General features: G+C 45.5%; 1 protein-coding gene across 3 annotated transcripts in view; it reads right to left on the reverse strand.

The window, feature by feature from the left end:
• Positions 1-5,552: 5,552 nt before the first annotated feature.
• ccdc120a (coiled-coil domain containing 120a) overlaps positions 5,553-17,383 on the reverse strand; it is a 33,426-nt gene continuing 21,595 nt past the window's right edge. For all 3 annotated transcript variants that reach the window (XM_085444357.1, XM_085444358.1, XM_085444359.1), the window contains exons 2-11: positions 12,972-13,157; positions 12,701-12,818; positions 12,482-12,609; positions 12,023-12,136; positions 11,676-11,817; positions 9,888-9,944; positions 9,009-9,105; positions 8,050-8,840; positions 6,466-6,742; positions 5,553-5,880 (exon numbers count right to left, since the gene is read on the reverse strand). In XM_085444357.1, coding sequence (XP_085300483.1) covers positions 5,775-5,880; positions 6,466-6,742; positions 8,050-8,840; positions 9,009-9,105; positions 9,888-9,944; positions 11,676-11,817; positions 12,023-12,136; positions 12,482-12,609; positions 12,701-12,818; positions 12,972-13,019 — 1,878 coding nt within the window. In that variant the 5' untranslated portion in view covers positions 13,020-13,157 and the 3' untranslated portion in view covers positions 5,553-5,774. The remainder of the gene's footprint in view (positions 5,881-6,465; positions 6,743-8,049; positions 8,841-9,008; positions 9,106-9,887; positions 9,945-11,675; positions 11,818-12,022; positions 12,137-12,481; positions 12,610-12,700; positions 12,819-12,971; positions 13,158-17,383) is intronic.

Raw genomic sequence — 17,383 nt, forward strand, 5'->3', positions numbered from 1 at the left:
TATAAAGTTCCTTGAGGCAGGTAAGACTGTGTCCTTAGACATTTTTTGAGTCCCTACATTGTCAGTATTATTTTACTGTGCGCGCAGTAAAGTTGTTTCAGACACACTGAACTACAGATGTCAGTGAATTTTCTTTTCTCAGATCATTGTTGGCATCGTGATGTTTGCACACTTGCATTTACTTGTGAGAAACGAGTAAAAACAGCCAGGAAACAAGAGGATCTAACACTTACTCCCCTGTGTGACTGCGCTGAAAAAAAAAAAATCCAACAATAAAACACTGCAGATCTAAAGGAAGAGAAATCTTTATTTAAAAAGCACCTGCTGACAGCCTCAGGCTTTATTTACACCAAGCTTCATTTCCATCATGAAACATCAGAAAGAGTTCAGAGTGGAAAAAGTACAAACGACCAATAGAAAACCTTTTTTTAAACAGAGTTACTGTACAGCAGAAAAAAAACAGACTGTACACAGTGCACCTGAATGCATCGTAGCAGAGCCACAGTCCACACAGTGGTACTACAGCTGGTCCTGGACCTGAACTGGGACACAGAATGGCAGCAGGAGGCCCCAGAGCAAAGAGCTGTACTGGAGACTAGTACAACTTCAGCAGTACAGGAAACAGAGCTTTAACCTAAAAATCCAAGTACTTAACTCAGCTGGAGGAAATTTTCTCTCATACTGAGACACAGAAAGAAAGAAATGTTAAATCATCAAAATACTGTACAGGGTTTGGTTGAGAGAGGCTCCACTGAACCTGGACATCAGCACGTCTGCAGTCCTGGTCCCTGAATACTAGCACTGCACATTACCAGTACTACAGCAGGAGTACAGCACTGCACTCAAGCTAATACTGGTACTGGAGAGTACAGAATGTGACAAATATTCAGACTGGTACCACACCATTATATCCTGGTACTGCAGTATGTTTAGTGGCGCTGCAGTATTATGTACAGGTAGAGCAGTACGGCAGCTCGAACAGTCGTGAACACGCGTGCTGTATTTACATCGTATCTTCACATGTTTCTGCTTTGGTGTGAGCGTGGAGTGAGGAGAGGGGCATGCTGAGACTTTCTGAAGCCGGAGGGTCACATGACCAGACTTCCAGACAGAAAAATAAAACTATCCAACACCCTGCCTGGATCTCTGGAGGTCGGCGATGCTTACGCAAAATATGACTGAAACGTTTTGCAAACGTGCCTAAAAAATGCAAACAAATGGCCCTGATTTGGATTTGGCCATTACCCACTCCCAGGTCAATACAACATTCCCAGTCTCTTCCGAATCACCTGCTGCTGAATTCCTTAAATTCATTTGGTTTCCATTGAATGTTCTCCCTCAACAACGCTTGATAAAATATGATCCTTGGAGACTGGAGAGAATATGGGCAGGCCTGTTAGTTTTTAAAGAAAACCAGGCGTAGCTCATCCTCCTAACACTGTGGGCTCTTCCAGTAAAGACACTATTTGGACTATTCTTACACTGCTGGAAATAGATTTATTCTCGTGCTGAATGCACCCTACTGTTAGTTGGTCTATTCAGCCATACCCACAACCCATTATCGATGACTTTTCCTAAGCAGCTGGCAGGTTAAATACTCATTCATGTCTGATTCAACAGTATTAGAAAATAGCCTGAAGCTTCAGCTTCATAAGGCACCAAATCACTCTGGACTGTCTCAAAGATGGCTCTCCTACATGACACCAGACATCCAAGAGCTGGAGCAGATTAAAGACCACTTTATGTATTTGGGTAAGTCCTGGAACAGTTCTGGGCTACAGGTCATGTGTGAAAACTGGAGATCCAGCTCTCTCGATCCTCAAAATTAAAGTTGACGTTTGCTCTCTGAGCAAGTTTGAGATCCACACTGAAATCAACAGAAGAGCGCTGGAAACAGGATAGTGCTAAATGGGAGAAGCCTACATTAACTGGGACGACAGCCAAACTTAAATCAGATATGATTTTTGCTTTTGTGATAGAACACAAATCTGATGTTTTCACCTTTAAAATGTCTTAAAATCTTCTTCTAAAGTGAATCTGTGACCTGAGAAACTTTCTTTGATGTATCGTAACCTCTCAAGTCTCAGTCTGATCTACCGACTTGGTCTGAGTTTGTCGTCATATTGGGTCATGTGACCGCGGCTTCATTGTGGGGGAAGCTGGAGGTCAGGCCGGTTTCAGTGAAGCTGAATTTAAAAATACAAAGCTGGGACTGGGTCAGGCAAAGCTGCAGCTTATGAAGACAACCGCACGCTGAAAGACGATCAATAAATACAGACAGTAGGAACGTGTGGACACAGATCCTGATCAATAACTTATGGATTAATAACACTGACTTCACAGCGCTGAAAAAGCTGCATTTCATTCACGGGCATTTTTATAAAATCTTTTTTCTGGAGCAGAGTACCAAAAAAACAAAAGAAAAAAACAGAATAAATTCTAATTCATCGATTAAACAGTCACTACTGTGACGACTGTGACATTTCCTGATTGTCGCTGCAAATGCTTTTTTTTTTTCCTGAAAGAGCGATAAAATTTGCAAAGGGAAACTTGGAACAGCTCCTCTTATTGCTTCAGTCGTCCTGGACTTGGAGTCCCGGTCAGCTCAGCAGGACAATGGCTTCACTGAGGGCTCCGAATGGGGCAGAAGGTCTGAGTGGTTCTTGCAGCTTTCCAGCTGCTGATGCTGTTTCTCCACATCTGGATCTCATTTAAACCACAAATACAGAAACCTCCAAAGCGATCCCTCTTAATCAATCGAGTGTCTGATCAAACAACTCCTGGTTCCCTTAGATGTGACTATTTTCGTCTTTCTGCGAGAATAAACTGTGTCGCAGCTGATGACTGTTTCATTATGGATTCATCTGCTGATCATAATCTGGATTCACTGTTTAAAAAAACATGAACAACAAAAACTGGGGAGGGGTTTCCAGTGCAGGAACTACGGGTAGCTGTGGGGTATTTTCCTTGAATTGGTGCCTCATTCAACAAAGAGCCTTTACACTTCCTGTTAATGCAAAACCCTCAATGAATGGGAGTCACCGGAGCCAAATCGCTTAAATATTTATTAACTCTTCTTCTGTAATTTTCACAAATGCAAACAACTTTCTCAGCTGTCACTCTGCTAATGTGTGCCAACTGGTCTGTTAGGACCTTATGAAAATCTAGAAGCAGCTGTTTGTGGTGCATGAAGGCGACTCATCTCAGGAGGCTGCCGAACACCTAATAACTAAAAAAAGATATTTTACCACAATCCAAAGTTTCAGCTCCATAGAAAAGAGTATTGGAAACAAATGAGAGAAGCCTTCACCAAAGGGGATGGCAGCCAAACTTAATTAGTGTCTTTTGCTTTTTATAGGAAGAGTAGTTGAACATTTTGAGGGGATTCTTGTGATGTCTTGGTGTTCTACTGATGTCTAATGATAAACTGAAGACTTCACCTTTAACATTTCTAAAAAGGATCCTCTAAACCGAATCAGTGACCTGTGGAAGAGCGCCATAGAGCCCCACTCATTGTGGGCCATCTCAAGCACATTCCCTAAAGGAGGCGTTTACCGACCATGTGCCTTTGTTTTGCCCTGAAAGGAGTCTTCCAGGTGTGGTTCTGACAAAATATGTGCTAGTCGTTCAAATTCTAGGTTCAGACTACAAGAGTTTAAGTTTCCTTTGTCACATTTGTAAATTACTCTCTGGGGTTAAACTGCCTGGAATGGGCAGCTCGGAGGCCACGATGCACCAGAATTCATGCATCGGCTAAAGCGTCGACTTTGCACTCGGGAATTAAATACTGGTTTATTTGTGATCTGACTGAGCTGGACATGGGCTGAAGTCATAGTAAAGCTGTGTGAGTTGCATGTGTGAAAATGGCTCTTTGATAAGAAACAGCTGCCAGGGGTTAAAATAAAAATAAACTTTCTGCGTTTGTAATTTCTCACTGCAAAGTGCTGCTAAATGTAAAAACTTTACCATAAAACCTCTCCGGTGTTCCTGCAGTGGAAACCAACAAACTATCCAAACCTTAAAATGATTAGAAGTGAATTACTAAAATGAAAAGTGTCAGATATTCACATTTCAAATCCTTCGACTCGGTTAAAAAGTCGAGTTTTCAGAAACCAAATGAACCTTTCAGCAGTTTGTATCGGCTTTTAAAGTGTCCCGTTTGCAAGCATCCTCGTTTCCAAGTATCTAAAGTTGTCAGATAAATTAACGCGTACAGAAAATATTTCCCTTTTCGGAGGAAAGGCTCGTGAGTACGTCAGCTTCTGTGAGTCCCTCTGCAGCAGTGAGGTGGGAAGCTCCGTTTACTTCAGAGGATTTATTCTGTTCACGTTTGGTTTCTACTCGAGGGCTTTGCAGCTGCTTAAAGCCACAAACAGCAGCAGCGACAGTTCAGCTGGTGTCAGTAAACTCGGTGCTCGAGTTTTAGTGCAGAGATGTTGAGTCCAAACCGGGAGAACGCTGGAGAACCTCACCGCGACGCTCCCTGCCTGGACTCACCTGAGGGATCGACAGGTCACCTGATCAAGTCACCAAAAAGTTCTTTTTGCGCTTTGCTGGTTGGCTGCAGGTAGCTGGTGATGTCATCTGTCTTCAGAGGAGGTACGTCCTCCTCGTTGGTGTTTTGAGAGTCTGATTGTCTAAGCACAGTCTGAAGGGTGTAGGAACAGAGCCACGGACACCTTGTTCAGTTTCTGCTTTAATCTAAAACCTTTCAGAAAATGGCTGCATCTCTGAAAGGACTCCAGAAGTCTTTGTTCTAGCTATCCCAGAAACAGGAACCTGTGAGAGACGCCGTATCTCCATCTTCAATCTGAACGCCTGAGAAATAACGACTTCCACAAAAGCAGAGAATCGTCTTCGGCTCGTCCATCTGCAGCTTTTAACAATAAATCTTAAAATGTATTTGGAAAAGACGCGTACAGCATGTGGCTGGTGTTTCAGCATCAGTCTGATGCCACCGTAGGAACCCGGACCTTCCTTTCTGAACAGTTACGGCTGCTTTTGGCCAATGATCATCGGGCTGAGTTCGTTTCTCTGAGAACTGCGACTCCATTGAGCGAAGAGAACCAAAGATTTGGCCACGACCATTTACGTCGCTTACATGTTAGAAACTAAAATCCCTCAGAGTGAAGTAGCCGTTAGGATAGTTTGAGAAATCTCAGGGCAGGTCGTGCATGTGAACGTCTCTAATTAGTCCAGAAATGTAGCATCTTCCACAGTAGATGACACTTTTGGTGGCAGTAATCAGGGCGAAGCAGAACGAGACAGATTACTTTCTGAATCCAGACTTTAATGCCTGCAGGGGACAACTGTCAGAGGAAATCGCTCAATCTTCTTCTTTGCAACACAGATTGCTGCAGGAACTTTTTCCTGTCATTAGTTCCTAGTAGAACTGATGTTTCTGGAGAGTTTGGTGGAAAAGCAGCTGTTGACTTAAAGTCCATCCCTGATAGAAGAAGTTCACCGAGCAGAGCAGCAGTGACCCGAGCAGCGAGGAGCAGGTCCAAGGAGGGAGGAGGGTTGGACCTCCTCCCTCCTTGGACCTGGTCTGGGGTTTGGTTCATTTTTACAAACAGAAGCTCGACCCTGAGGGCAGACGAGGACGAGGCGGGCGGGGTTTTCCATCCTGTACGATCAGGAACTTCCATTCATCAGTACCAAGGTGTGTTTGATTCAGACACCTGGACACGCATTCCTTCATACTGCTCATCCCAGGAAGCCAGCCTGGAATTAGTCCCTTTGCCTGCCTCTCAGCATCGTGGTTGGTTGCTGAGTCAGACCAGAGTCCCAGGAGACGGTTGGTCCATCGGCGGATCTCTGAGAGGGACTTCCTGTTTCTGAGCAGGAAACGAGTCGTGGTAGAGCGAGCCATCCACAGACCTGTAGGAAGGACAGAAATGGATATTTACCCACACAGCAGGAAAGTCTTCCTAAAAGTCGCCTCAAACTCATTGCGCTGCTTTTGTTTGACCTTTTAGGTACTTTAACATTTGTTCTCATTTTAAATATCACTCTTGCAGCTTCAAAACAAACATTACTGCTGAACAGAGGATAAGAGTTCTTCAGGGTTCGGACCGACCGCGGTGACCAGCAGGTTGGAGCGGATCTGTAACGAGGAGGCTTCAAGGCTCAAAGCTGAGGAGAAGCGCTCTCTGCTGAATACGTTTTGACTAATTTACACTGATTACCATCATCGAGCTTGAGGATAGTCATGTTGGAAGATCTAAGCAAGTTTTTGCTGCCGTGTCTGGAATAAAGAACCTGCTGTGATCAAAGACGAGTCGGACGCTCCGGCTTTCAAAGCAAAGACTAGAAGTGAAGAAAACCCGTGCTTCGAAAAAAGGATCCAGTAGATTTTAGCAGGTTTTTATGATTTTAATCTACTTTTAGTCCGGACACATTTGCGTCTTAAACTATGTAACAAACATCTGAGTATAAAGGGGGGCGTGGTCATCTGACCCATACCTGCCGTGCAGCGGGTGTCCGTGGAACGTGGCTGAATGCGGCAGCGTGTGTTTGTGATGCGGCGCAGCGTGATGATGATGATTCGTCTCCGTCTGATAGGCCGACTGCTGAATGACACCGTGTGTCGTCCGTCTCCGCTGCAGAGCCCCGCCTCCTCCCGCCTGACCTTTGACCCCTCCATTCATCTTACTGCCGTTGGTCCCTGCGGTCACCTTTCCATTGGCCTGGTTCTGGTGGGAGGAGCCTAAGGTGTTCCTTAGGTACCAGTCCCTCAGACCTGTCAATCACACATCAACAGCTCATCACAGTTTCTGCTCCATGGAAACTTCTCCCATCACCACACTCAGAGCAAGTTTCACTGAGCTGACTGTCTTTATTCGTCAGCCATCTCAGCAGGTTCAGTCCAACCTCTGAATCCCCTGCAGACTTTAGCTGTGTCTAGGTAGAAGATATGGTTTAAAGACTCTCAGTATAACCACAGTTGTTAATGACACCCACATCAAACCACAGTGGTCTGTTGCACTGTTACGTGTACTGAACCTTAGATTACACATTTAAAAAAAATAAATAGAGGAAGTCACTTAGCTAACCGATCACTCACTGGTTAGCTAAGCTTCATGAACGGGTTGAGGTTTCACTCTGATTCTTTTGATGGTTACAATCCGGGTGTTTTTAAACCACCTGTGTCATTATGTGTCACCACACGCTCGTGTGGTAACAACTTATCTGTCTGAATACACAAACCCCGTTTTATCTACTAACTCAATAAATGAACATCGGGTTGCATTAAACAAGAAGTGAAACTAGAAATGAGGTCACAGAAGGAGTGAGCGCCGTTTACCCTTCTATTTAAACTCTATGGTAGTGCGCCTGAGACTTGATAACAGACAATAAAGTTGACTTGATGCAGTGTAGACAAATTGAGTGATGAAACAAACAACAGGCGGTGACCTCCAGTTTACACTGAGGCAGTCTCCGGCCAAGTGGGAAAGAGTGGGAATAGAATTAGCACCTCCAACTCCGGGACTATGGAGTCCAGGATGAGTTGCTGCCCCAAGTGGAAGAGTTTAAATATCTTGGGATTTAAATAAGTGAAGGGAGAGTGGATCGTGAGACGGACAGAGGGATTGAGAGCCAGAGTAGAGCCCCTGCTCGGTGGCTCAGGATGAATAGGATGCCTTCTGGACACCTCCTAGGTGAGTCTTACCAGGAGGAGACCCTGGGGCAAACCCAGGACATGCTGCAGAATCACGTGAGGTCTAGAGAAGTCTTAGCTTCTCTGCTTAGATGATTGCCCAGAGATGCAAGCGTGGGTAAGCAATGAATGGATGAAGCAAACATATTTGTGTTATTCTGTCTGACTTCCACCAGGTGGCATCACCTCCTCACTGCAGTACACCAGTAGACAGTTTCTGCTGCACTGACCCAGTTTTATCTCCATCCCATGAAACATTCAACACGTTTGAGCTTCACAGCTTCACAGATCAGCAAACATCAGGAGGTAAGAGAGGCTGAGCTGTAAGCTAATGAGCCCAAAGCCTCCGTACAGGAAGTGCAGAGCAGCTAAAGGGTAACAATACTCACCTTCCAGGGCGAGGGCCTTGTGGAGGCTCCTGGTGGCCTCCTCCAGTTGGGAGTCCTGGTTGGGGGGCAGCTGAGGGGGTCGGGGCGGCAGCAGGTGGGGGTGGGGGTCGGGCTGAATGGCGACCAGAGGGGGATTGTGGGTATCAGTCTGGCTCTGCTGCACCGGGAGGAACGGACCGCACGATTTGGTTCGGGTTACCGTGACCCGCCGCTGGTCACCTTGGGGGCCGCGGTAGGTGGGCGGGGCTCCTGATGGCTGCTGGGAGTAGCCATTGTAGACTACCTGCTGCTGTGATGTGATTGGCTGTCTGTGGGGCTGAGAATGCTGTCTCTGCAGCTGCTGCTGTTTTCCCCAAACATAGTCCAGCAGGACATCGCTGTACCCCGCTCCTCTTCCTCCTCTGTCTCCCCTTCCTCCTCCCCTTCCTCGCCCTGCACCTCCCCCTTTTCCTCTCCCATCGCTGACTCCATTATTTGCCCTCGACCGTCCGTCTGTCAGCGTCTCCGAGTTCCAATACGCGCCGGCTGTGCTTGTTCCTCTGGACCCCGGCAGTCCGTTTACCCACAATCCCCCCTGCTGCACCCCAACATCATCCTCAGGAGGGGTGATGCGGTCCAGGAGGCCATCAGAGCTGTTACTACGGCGAGCTGCATTAGCCTTGAGTCCTACCTCCCCTCCTGCTCCAGGGTCAGACGGGCCAGAGGAAGAGGAGTCCTGAGAGCGAGGGGGAGGGGGAGGAGGTTGTGAGGGAGGCAGTGGGAGGGGCTTCTGGCTGTCCAGATGCTCAGTTCTGAAAGACAAAAGGAAATATTTTCAGTATACAGAGGGGAGGGGCTGTTCGTGCTTCCAAAACCAAACATGATGAGGTGACGCCGAACATGAAACCTCAAGAAATCTGTGAGCTCCGATCATGAGATCACAGACCGTGACACAAATGTGGACGTGCTCTGAGCTGTACCTGTGCACGGAGTTCCTCCTGGTTCTGTTCTGATAGAAAACCTCCACCGGAGACCCAGAAGAAACCAGCAGGGGGCGACACTGAGACACACCGTCATCTGCCAGATACATAGACAGAAATTTACTTGTGCTAGAAATATTAACTTTAATTGAAATCTATACCTCAGTTCAACTTATAAAAGCTGTCAATCACTTATATTTTCCTTATGATATTGTAAGTCAGGATAAAGACAGCTGTAACCATGGTAACCGTACACAATGAAGATTATGTCAGATATCACGATGTTTGTAAGACAAGCAGGTCTTATAATTTAAGGACATTTAATTTCGGAACAGTGTAGCAGGGAAAACATCACATTCATAAACACGCCCTTTAAAAAGATCGATAAACCTGCACATTATGAAATGGATAAAATAATTAACTGATTAACTGTCTAGTGTTTGCCTGATGTCTAGTATACAAAATGTCTTATGATAAAAATATAGAGAGAGAATAAAAACATGTGTTAAAAATAAAAAAAAACGCTAAATAATCAAAACATCCTATGCCGAATCAGTCTGTTCGCCTATTCACTGCCAGCAGCCGTGCAGTTCTCCAAAACGAGACCAGAACTGCATTCAACTTTTACTGTTATTCCTCCTGTCAGCCAGCTGAGGGCGCTGCAGCTACACTACCAGTTTTACAGTGTGTTTGCTTGTACATCCATCTTTGCGAGGACCACTGAGAGCTTCAGAGTGAGAGCAGGTCCACAGCACAGACCTTCTGTTTCAGGATTACATCAGAATCGGGTTTATGTTCGGGCTCAGGAGTGTTGGAAAAACATTAAGTGATGGTCCTCGTACAGATAGAAGGGTGTGCGCGCGCGTGTGTGTTCATTACCATTGTCGTGTCCTGTTGAGTCTGATGTCGAGCTGCTCTCTGACCTCACTGTGTCGTCTGGAAACACACACACACAGAAACAGAGTAAGAATAAAAGCAGGAAGACGCTGGTTTCCTCATCTTCCTGAAACAATGGCTTCTCATCTACTGCCAGCTGTGAGTGTCTCCATATGTATGCATGTGTATCTATGTCACATCTATCGCACTGACTGCACCTTCTGCGTCTTTAGTCCTTTGAAGACCCTCCAAAGAGGACGGCTTTCAGGAAACTGATTAATTTAGTTGTGAGGTCAGTGAGTGTGATGCAAACTCATATCTTTGACTAGAGCTGATTGCAGGGTTTTACTCACTGCGCGAACGTTACATAATGGACTCAAATGAAAACATGTGAGATGTGATAGTAATGATGAGATTACAAAAAGCATAAACTGTATCCCCCTTCTCTCCTCACGTTGACCAGTCCCAGCCTCTGACCACTCGCATGTGAACAAACCTGCGCAGATAAGAAAGGCCTTCCATGTCCATGATGTGAAAGTTCTCCTCACCTAGGAAGGAATTAGTGTGTTTGGGCATGAGTGAGATGCGAAGGTAATGTCAGAAACCTGTGAAGTGCAGTTTCTGAATCCCTGGCAGGAGTATTCTGTAGACTTTTAAAAGTCAGTCAGAAACATTTACGTTGACTTGGGATTTTTAGCAACATTTTTTTAAACCTCTTGAACTCGTTGCAGAAATCTGAGGACCAGTTTTGGAGGTTGGTGAACCAGGCGATCTGACCAGAGCCTGGCAAACTGGATACATACCAGTCCTCGCATTATTTAGAAAATGGATGCATAAGTTGCAGAGTGTGAAGACTCGTTGCAGGGTTCTGGGGACTCGCTTTCTGATGTATGAGGACTTCTGAGGTAGCGGGACGAGTTAGAGCGGTAATAACACTACCTGCAGAGATCGGAGTACACACTGCACAGGTCTAGGAACTAGTTTAAGAGGTCTAATAACTTTCTAAAGAGATCAGTAAAGTACAAAGTAGTTTGTGCCTCCTATCTGTGAAAAGTGCTGCATAAATTAATACTATTTGCTTCATAATGTCCTGAGACATCTGCGGGAGGTTATTTGATGCAAACCAAATTCAAATTCATGGCCTGCTGTCACGAGATGCAGGACGTGTTGATGTTGTTGTTGATGTGCCGACAGAGTTTCCAGGGTGACCCGAGTGTATCACTGAGTGAGGTGACTACTCTGAAGAGGATAGTACCCAAACTTCAATCAGGCTTTCGGTTTCTAGAGATACATGTATGTACGTTTTTGATTAGGCCTTATAAACATGACATAGCAACTATACCTGAAAACCTCTCAACTGGAGGATGACAGTATTAATTTTATTTATACAGCACCAGAGCATAACAGCACTTGCCCTGTGAAGTCTTTGTTGTTTTTTGCAAGTGCTCCCCTATAGAAGAACGAGATGGGTCAGGTACCATCTGTATCATAAATGTGTGCCAGGTGAATATGGCAGCAGAAACCGGATACTGTGTGTGTGTGTGTCTGTACTTGTTTAGACATCTTTATGAGGACATAAATTTGGCATGCTGCTATGCCCACCACTTTGAAGGGATTTTGAGGCTCAAAATGTGGTTTTAGTGTCAGGGTTACAGTTAGGTTATGGTTAGGATTAGGCTTTCATTTTTGATGGTTAGGGGTAGGGAGAGCGCCTAGGGAATGCATGTGTATTGAGTGTGTGTGTGTGTGTGTGTGTGTGTGTGTGTGTGTGTGTGTGTGTGTGTGTGTTACCTGTGTGGCAGCCTCTGTGGACAGTCCTCTTCCCGTGGTGTGTGTGTGTCTGCGTGTGTGCGTTGTGCTCAGAGTCGCTGTGTTTCCTCAGAGCTCCGCTGAATAAATTTTTCTTCGGCTTCGAACGCTGAGCGTCTTCCTCCTAAAGAAAAAACACACGCAAATACCTAAAGGTCACACCAACACATGCACGCACAGGGATATACAAACAGACTGCCTCAGCTTGAAACACACATGAAGGTCAAAACTGTTCCATCAACAACAAAACAACACACACAGAGGGGGACAGTAAAATTCTCCACCACTGTTGAAATTATTTAGAGTCAAATCACTCCTCAGCTCCTCACCTCTACTCGACACTTCCTGTTTCCCTGGCGGGACGTTCCACCTCTCCTACGAACACAGGGGGGCTTCTCCCCTGCCTCCAGGGGGAAATCACTGGGCACTGCACCCGTCAGCTCCTGACCCAGGAAAACACAGGAAAACCCAACTTACAGCTATCTGGCAGTTACTTTAGTCACTGTTAAAGTATAAACTAAGGTAGAGTCGGCTGAAGTAATCAGAGGTTGGGGACTGGATAGAGAAGACTAGTTAGAGACATAAAAAGAGCATCTGCAGAGGTTCAAGCACCAGATAAAAACATCTGAAGACCACGTGGAGAGGACTAGTTGCAGAGAGGGATAAAAGGATTAGTTGGAGAGTGAAGAAGACTAGTTAGCTGCAGAGCTAAGAAGACTTTGGTTTAGGTGGGAATGCACTGTCAGTGTCTTAGTCATATTGTCATCTCTTTTTATGACATCACTTACAGCTTCCTGCAGACAGATGCGTCTCAGCTCAGCCAATCGGCTGCTAAGCAGCGCCTGGAGACTCCGCCTCCTCTCCTGTAGCTCCACCATTCGCTCTCTCTGCTTCCTGTCTGGGCAGGTGAGAGGGTCTGCAACATGCAAGCAACACACACACGTAAGAGACAGCTAACAGACACACTCGAGAGTGTAGCATCACCACATGTCAGCGTTTATTCTCACCAGGTGCTGAGATGAGTTGACCTTTGACCTCCATGGCTTGTGTGTCCCATATGCCCTCTCCACCTCCTCCTTCCTCACTACTCGACTCCTGTTCACCTCCCCACACACTCTCTCTCACCTGCAACACGTTGTCATCACAAATAAAGGTTAGTACTGCAAGCTAGCACAGACTTCCTGCAGTCCTGATGACACTGACAAACCCTGCTGCTCGTGTGATGTCAGCGCCATGTTTTGACCAATTAGCCAATCAGAACCTTCGGGACTTTCTCACCTTGCGACTGGGTTCATAAGAGTTCCAGTAGTTCACTCCTGTGGCCATCCAACAGTCAGAACACAAACCACAGCACTGCTTCACTAACTAGGCGTCTCACTGCTCGGTTAGCTGTTAGCTGATGGTGAAGCTGCAGTTCCAAAATGGGCCTGAAGAGGGAGGCAAACAGTCTTCAGCGCTCCTGACCTAGGAGAACAAAAGCACAAGAAGAAAAAGGTGGTAGAGTGAGGACCAATCAGGAAGTCAATAAAAGATTATAAGCTAAAGTTCAAAACAACAGATTTTCTCTCAAAAAGTCACAAATACTATCAAAGTAAACATTTTAAAATGTAAAAACTACGTGCAGTTAGCTTGAACTTAGAACCTTAACAAATACATTTACACAAGAAATTACCAATAAAAAATAAAGGTAGAAAAAAAAAAACCTTTCTAAGAAATACTTGGAGTGGCTCTGGCTGAGCAGGCGACCCTGCCTGGGTCTGATTCCATCCTGGACCATTTCCTGAGACACATTTCCTCTTGCCCTCTCTTTCTCTTTCCTGTCTACTCTCCTCTATATCTGTCCTGTCCAATAAAGACCAAAAGAAAGAAAGAAAGAAAATCACCAACTCTGGAGGACGAGGTCTCATTAGCAAACTACAGCACAAACAAATGTTTAAATAGTGAAACATGTAGGTGCACTTTCAGCTGCTCCTTTATTCACAGCGCTCGCCACGGCAGGTAGCTCTGCACGCTTGATTTGGCCAATTTATGTATACTCCATATGACTCTATATGTTTGCATCTGTGCATTAAGTGAGCTGTTACACTCAAGCAGCATCAAACCTTGCAGTTGTTTGGCCACATGTTGGTGGCTGCAAAAGCCAGTAGCTCACCATAGACTCTCATTAAAATGTGCAACTTCTCAGCATTAAAAAGCACGTTTATTGGCTGGTAGGAAGAAAGGTTTGGTGTCTGTGGACAGCTGTACAGGGGGGATTTTTAATAACTGATCCACCTGCATACGGGTGAAGCAGATGTAGCAGCTCGGTGTCTGCAGGGTCTCACCTCAGCTAACTGCAGTCACTGAACTGGACCTCCCCAATGTTTTTGTGCTGCGTTTTTAATGGAGGATCAAATAACACTGCTTGCTCTGTGATACAAACGTCTTTATTAGCACCAATTAGCAGGTAGGTGTGCCAGTGTGTTGCACCCACAGGGACACTGTGGAGAATATCCTGACCTGGTTCTCACAAATCTGATGTTGTGGCTTATTTGTAGATGCTTCCAAGCCTTCAGCGGCCAACAGAGAAGCATCAATCTCGCCCACCTGATTCGACCCAAACACCAACAAAACGTTTGGATTCACATTTTAATTGCAGATTTGTTTTACATGCAAAGAAAGCTGACCGAGTGCAGGTAAAACCTTAAACCCATTTTCTGTTTGACTGCAAAATAAAGACAAAGTTCACACGTTACATAAATGCTTCATACAGTTTTATTCTTTAAAAGCTCAACGTGCCCTAAAGTAGCCGGTCTCTGCATTTTTACCAAGCAAACAGGAGAGGATGTTGCATTCATTAGAGAATGAGACAATCACATTTGGTGCTTTCGCGAGAGTTTTTACAAAGAAAACCTACAAATACTTTGAGTTCATGGTGATAATTAAGTATGTCAGCCACTAAGGATGACTCAGAGGCTTTAATAGTTTGGAAAAGGCAAAGCCTTGAAGATCCTCGGGTTTAAACGCACAATATGAGCAGAGATACGATTTAAATGGATCTGAAACAATGAAGTATTTTCTCGTGGAGCTTCGTGATTAAACGCGCAGGTTTGTGTGCTGGAGCTGCAGACAGAGAGAGCTGGCTCCAGATTTACTGGGTTTAAAGGAAAAATGTGGAGAGAACGGCGAGTACTGACATGCCTCAGACAAAAGACACACACAAAGGTTTATCTGTCAGTCTGTAGCCAAAACAGAGAAAGACCAAAACACACGAAGCCCATTTACAGTGACAGCGTGGTCAGGCGACAGATGTTTGAAGCTCGTGTGACCTCTGCGTGTCTGTCTGGAGAAATATTATCTGGACCTTTGAAAATCCAAATTTTAAAAAAGAGAGAGTGAGAGCTTAAGTAGTATCCTGCCTTGTGATTGGCTGGAAGCAGGTGTTTGATCTCTTCCTGCTGGTTGGAGGAGTGAAACTGAGAAACATCTGCATCATCAGACAGCAGCAAAGTCACAGCGCGATGGAAACGGGCTCTGAGCTTTTGTAACATTTTTACATGTAAACTTTAACCGTCTCCAGCTGTTCCTCTGGTTTTAGTCAACATTCATCAACAGTTTTTTCTAATCCAACCACATGTGCAACACTGACTGATGACAGCGTCACTGCGTTTAAACCTAATTAGTTCAAAAGCCCACAGAGGATAAAAACACACCATGCAAGCCTCTTTGTAAGAATAAAGAGGTTTTACATTTTAAATGCTGTCAGTGGCAGACTGCACGTCCGGAGCTTGCAAACGTTTCCTCGAGGAACCTGAACAGCAAACCTAACAATATTTAGTAAAAAGCACAAATAGGTTCATGGATCTCTGAGAATCCACACTGCAGATGTCTTTCTGTAGTGTTTACAGGACTGCGTTGTGCACATACAGCCTCTCTCATGCAACATCTACCTCCCTGTTTGAGCATCTGTTATAACAAGGCAATCAAAACCAGAGCAAAAGGTAGTTTTTCTAGCTTTAGATCTGTTCAGATTTGATCATCTCCTGTCCGTTTGCCTCCTAACAGGGATTCAATACTACAGAAAATCTTATAAAACCACAGCACGACGTCACTTCCCATCCTGGAAATGTTCCAGCCCAACAGAGGAAAGCAGACACGAAGAAAACAACAAGTGTTACTTAATCACAAAACAACAAGGAGTCTGAAACCTCTGCGCACTTTTATCCTCCAACTGGAGGAGAACGAGATGTCCTCCGACAGCACAGCCCTGAGAACAGGAAGTGGAGCCCAACAGGAAACAGGAAGAAGGAAATGAGTGATGAAAAAAAAGGGGGAAATTGGGGGGGATGGGAAGGACTGACTGGGAACAGCTGAAATGGTTGGTAACACTGGTGTGATTCACGCCACAGTATCCAGCAGCGGAGGATAAAATTCAAGTTTGTGTAGAAATGGCGAGGATCAGAGAGGCGGAGCTTATAGCATTATCACCGTCTTCTTCACACAGATGTTGAAACTGTGTAAGGAAGATTGCAGCAGATGGTTTGACGTCCTGTTTCTTTGGAAAGCTTCCTGTAGAGCAAAGAGTCAGTGTAGGGAGGAGGTCAGGGTGGATGATGCAAGATGTTCATAAAACGTTAAACTGGCTTTTGTTGTGACCAGTAAAACACATCTACTGACCCAGCTGCCCAGGAGGACAATAAAACAAGAACTAATTTGCAGTAAAGCTTCATTTGTCGACCGTGTACGGACGCTGAAGTTATTTCAGTATTTTCAGACTGCTTCTTGGAGCCATTGGTGAGTCAGGCATGCAGGGACGAGTGCCAGGAGTCCACCAGGAGACGGAGGAGAAACAAAATTACAGCCTCTACTACTACAGAAAAAAAAGAAAAATGTTCAATCTGACACTAAGATCATTGAAAAGGGAAAAAGAGCAGCTGTACGTGACATTTTCCTGCCCGAGCTGGCAGCTATTGTGAAAAAACGGGTGTGTGCACCAATTTTGGTACCTGTATCCACTTGTGAGCAATTTTCATGACATATGAAATCATCTGCTGCACGAACTACACCGATCTCACCGAAACCATGGAGTTCGAACACGGCTTTCACTGCTCGGGTATTTATTTGCATGAGGGGACTTTTATAAAAGCACAGATGCAGCACTGATCGACATCTGTGGGAAACACTGGATCTGGACTTTAACGTTAATCAAGGAGTTTTTCCCTCAAGGAAAAACAAATAAGTGTGGAGATGAGCCAGAGCTTACTGACGGGGTTTTCTGACACCAAATGCTCTGTCAAATGGTCTCCCCCTCCTCTCTGTCCTCCTCCACCCTCCTCCGCCTCTTACATTCCTGAGTCCTGCCGGGTCGAGTCCAGACCTGCAGCTCCTCCCTTCATCCATCAGCGGCTCGATTGATTGGCTTCAGCTCGTCCATCTCCTCACGCCGCGATGCGCTGCTGTGATGAGGTGAAGTCTCCGAGACAGGTGGTTTGTGCTGCGAGGGCGACATGTGCTCTTTACCGTCGGCGTCCTTTGGTGTTTTGTTGCATCTCGTCACCGGAGGTTTGCTTCACATCTGTTTTTCTACTCTCACACACTCACAGCCTGGTCTTTGACCTTGTTGTCTGTGTGTGTGTTTTGGGGGAGGGTTGGGGTGTCACTCTCACCTCCCCTCCCCCCTCTCAGGTGTTGCAGGCCTGAACAGCTGATCT

This window comes from Copadichromis virginalis, linkage group LG20, assembly GCF_057382275.1.
Source record: "Copadichromis virginalis isolate Kocher_CV1m ecotype Utaka linkage group LG20, C_Virginalis_male_GT1.1, whole genome shotgun sequence".
NCBI lineage: Eukaryota > Metazoa > Chordata > Actinopteri > Cichliformes > Cichlidae > Copadichromis > Copadichromis virginalis.